At 49.1% G+C, this 3026-nt stretch overlaps 1 protein-coding gene across 1 annotated transcript; it reads left to right on the top strand.

Annotated features, from left to right (window-relative positions):
* The first annotated feature begins 514 nt into the window (after positions 1-514).
* On the top strand, positions 515-2183 carry LOC124698597 (glutamic acid-rich protein-like). Its single transcript, XM_047231080.1, has 2 exons — positions 515-978; positions 1731-2183. Exons 1-2 carry the CDS (start codon positions 534-536, stop codon positions 1754-1756), a joined length of 471 nt encoding a protein of 156 aa, XP_047087036.1. The 5' UTR covers positions 515-533; the 3' UTR covers positions 1757-2183.
* The last annotated feature ends 843 nt before the right edge of the window (positions 2184-3026 follow it).

Raw genomic sequence — 3026 nt, 5'->3', positions numbered from 1 at the left:
TACTTTACTAGTTGCACGTGTGCACATAGCCTTGGCACCGTGCCTCAAATTAAAATTATGAGAGAACCTTCGTTGGCAGTTGCAGGTCTATGGTTTGGTATTTATCTTTGGCAGAAGTACATTGAAGAAAAAATAGTTTGAAGATCTCGAAGATTTATTTGTTTCTTTTATTATTATTTTATTATAGCGGAATAGACCTCACGTAGCTCTGCCATGTAATATTTATTACTATGAGTATATATGGTATTAATTTTAAAAACATATTTTCATCTCGTTCTGATGGATTTTCTTTGACAAACGGCCACCTTTCTCTAGGAACTGGGCTGTTCGGCCATAATTCTCGAAACACTTTAAGCCCAGCGCACTTTTGTTCCAGAAGAAGCCCAGCACGTGGCTTCTGGCTACTGCTCGAAAAAAAAACAGAATAGACAGCGACTGGCTACTGGCTACTGAATATCGACTGCCCAGCTCGCGCTACCTACTCCTTCCCCTCCTCCAAAATTTTGAATCCGGATCTCCATCCACTCCTCCCAATGCCGACCTCACCGTCGCTGCCGCCGCCGGCCACGGAAGAAGTGGAGGGTGCCTCCGACGCCGAGATGGTGGAAGGAGAGGCGCCGCGTACCCCCGCGGCGGCGGAGGCCGGCGGAGGCGCCCAGTCGAGCCGTGCCGTGCCGGGTTCCGGCCAGGGGGTTGCTGGAGAAGCGGCCGGGGAGGAGGACGAGGAGGACGACGACGAAGACTCGGATGACAGCGACGACTCCGGCGACGAAGATTCAGAGGACGAAGAGGGTGATGAGGAAGAATCCGACGAGGAAGGAGAAGACGGGGCGGAGGAGGAAGATCAGGATTCGGACGAGGACGATGAAGACGATGACTCGGACGAGGAGGACGAAGACGACGACGATGAGGATGAGGATGATGATGACGACGAGGAGGAGGATGAGATGGAAATGGAGCTTGCGGCGTCTGCATCTGGTGAGCCAATCCTTCTGTCTTGTCTTCTTGGTCTGGTTCAGCTTAGATTAGTGCCATTGCTCAAGAACTGCCCTCTTGGACAGTGAGCACGATGCGCTCGATAAAATGTGCGTGCCCCACCACCTCATCCAAATCTTTTGGGTAAGCTGCGCTGAAAATGTCATTTGATGGGACCGTGGCGAGCATCTTTTAGGCAGGGATCAGTTTATCAGTAATAAGATGTTCTTGTTGGGTAGATAATATTATCTCGGTATCAGGCAACATCTTTTGCAATCTTCGCCTCACGTGTAACTTAGAAAACACCATAGGAGGTTTGGTCATGAAACATATGGCAGAGCTAAGCAATTTTGCAATCACACTACCATCTGCTGGTGCTGGACAGTGAGGAAATCTATACTATAGTCCTGCAATCACAAACTGCTCCTGCAGCCATACTCACTATTTATACACAGTTGTGCACCCAATCGTAGTTTTATCATAATACATTTGAGTATGCCCTGTTCAGTTTAAGTAATATCATCATACATTTGTGATGTTACTAGAAAAGGTTCTGTACACATGCTTTTACCGATATATGTAGTATGAGAACTTCAATTGCAGACATGCCAACTGCTATTTTGTGCGAAAAAACAATACACTTCTCGCAAAATCATGTCATGGCTTCTTTTTGTAGCTAACCTGTAGTTGCAACTTCGACAGACACTGCAAACGGCATTCATATATCAAAATGGTTTCTTGCTGTGGTAATGCAGAGCGACGATGGAATGTAGCAGCTTGAAAAGCAACTGAAGGTTTTGTCTGCACTGATGCTAAAGTGTATGAAAGGGGTGGCAATCGGTCAGATGATGTGGGCGATGCAAAATACCATCTACATCGTGACTTCTCCAGGTTTGGTGTGTGCTGAGTTGATTTCTGAAGCTTGTTCCTGCCGATTCTCTGTTTGTACCAAGTATACATGTGGGCAACACTTTTATGGCCTGCTCATCTGAGCCTGTATTTGCCAAAGAGAATTCCAAGTCTTTGTGGAAACATTGCACACCACATTACTACCTTTTGTTAAATACGTGACACATGGCTGAACAGATGGCTGTTAAGTGATGTTTATTGTTGGTTGTGGGTGCCACTAGGTGGATTTTCTGCTCTACTTTTCAACTTTGGCAGCAATGTATTCCAAATTCAGGCCAGTTTGTAATCTGGACTGTGAACTGGCTTATATACTGCGTTACATATATGGTGTAGAATGTAACCAGTTAGGCACCCCGAATATTATCTCGCCAGCTTATAACTACTATACTAAACGTGAACTAACTTCTTTTTTGTGATAATTTTGAGTTTATTTCATGGGTATCTGTTTTGCTGACACGTGTATTCCTGCTCTATTTGCATGCTCATATTTGTTCTTTGTGTACGTCTCGGGGCCCTGCAGCGATTTGGGAAAATTTAATTCATGTGTTGCCGATGCTGGGATTCACTGATGGGCTGCCTTGGTGTATTTTCTGGTGTGTGGACGTAGTCATGGTCGTGGGCTATCGTGACTGAGTAGTTGGCACGTGATGGGCCATAATGAACCGCTTTGACTGATTGATGTCTTGAAACCTCCCGAACCTAGCGACCAGAAATTTCTCGGGGGCTCCGTGGTGTATCTTGTTACGCGCAGGCTCGCTCTGAGCCATTTGGTGGCGGTGGCGGTGGCGCCGGCGCCGGATCGATGGCGGCGAAGTCGTCTGGCGGCGGCAGACGGGGCACACGGCGGGGCGGCGCCGGCGAACGGTCGCCGGATCGGTGGCCGCGATGTCGTCTGGCGGCGGACGGGGCACACGGTAGGGCGGCGCTACAGAGCGAGAGGGAGGGAATGGAGGGGTCGACGAGGACCAGAAGCTCACCACGACTGCGTCGGGGAGGTTGGCGAGGCGGGAGGTGGTCGAAAGCGACGGCACGAGCGCCGCGAAGCTTGGCCGGCTGCAGGGAAGATCGGCTCAGTTTCGGCAGTAGGGACTTCTCAGCTTGCTCTGCTTGGCGGGGTGGATGCGTACGAGGTGATGGTGCTT

Source organism: Lolium rigidum, chromosome 3 (genome assembly GCF_022539505.1).
Source record: "Lolium rigidum isolate FL_2022 chromosome 3, APGP_CSIRO_Lrig_0.1, whole genome shotgun sequence".
NCBI lineage: Eukaryota > Viridiplantae > Streptophyta > Magnoliopsida > Poales > Poaceae > Lolium > Lolium rigidum.
Note: the sequence above shows the minus strand (reverse complement) of the source record. Positions and strands in the feature narration are given on the sequence as shown.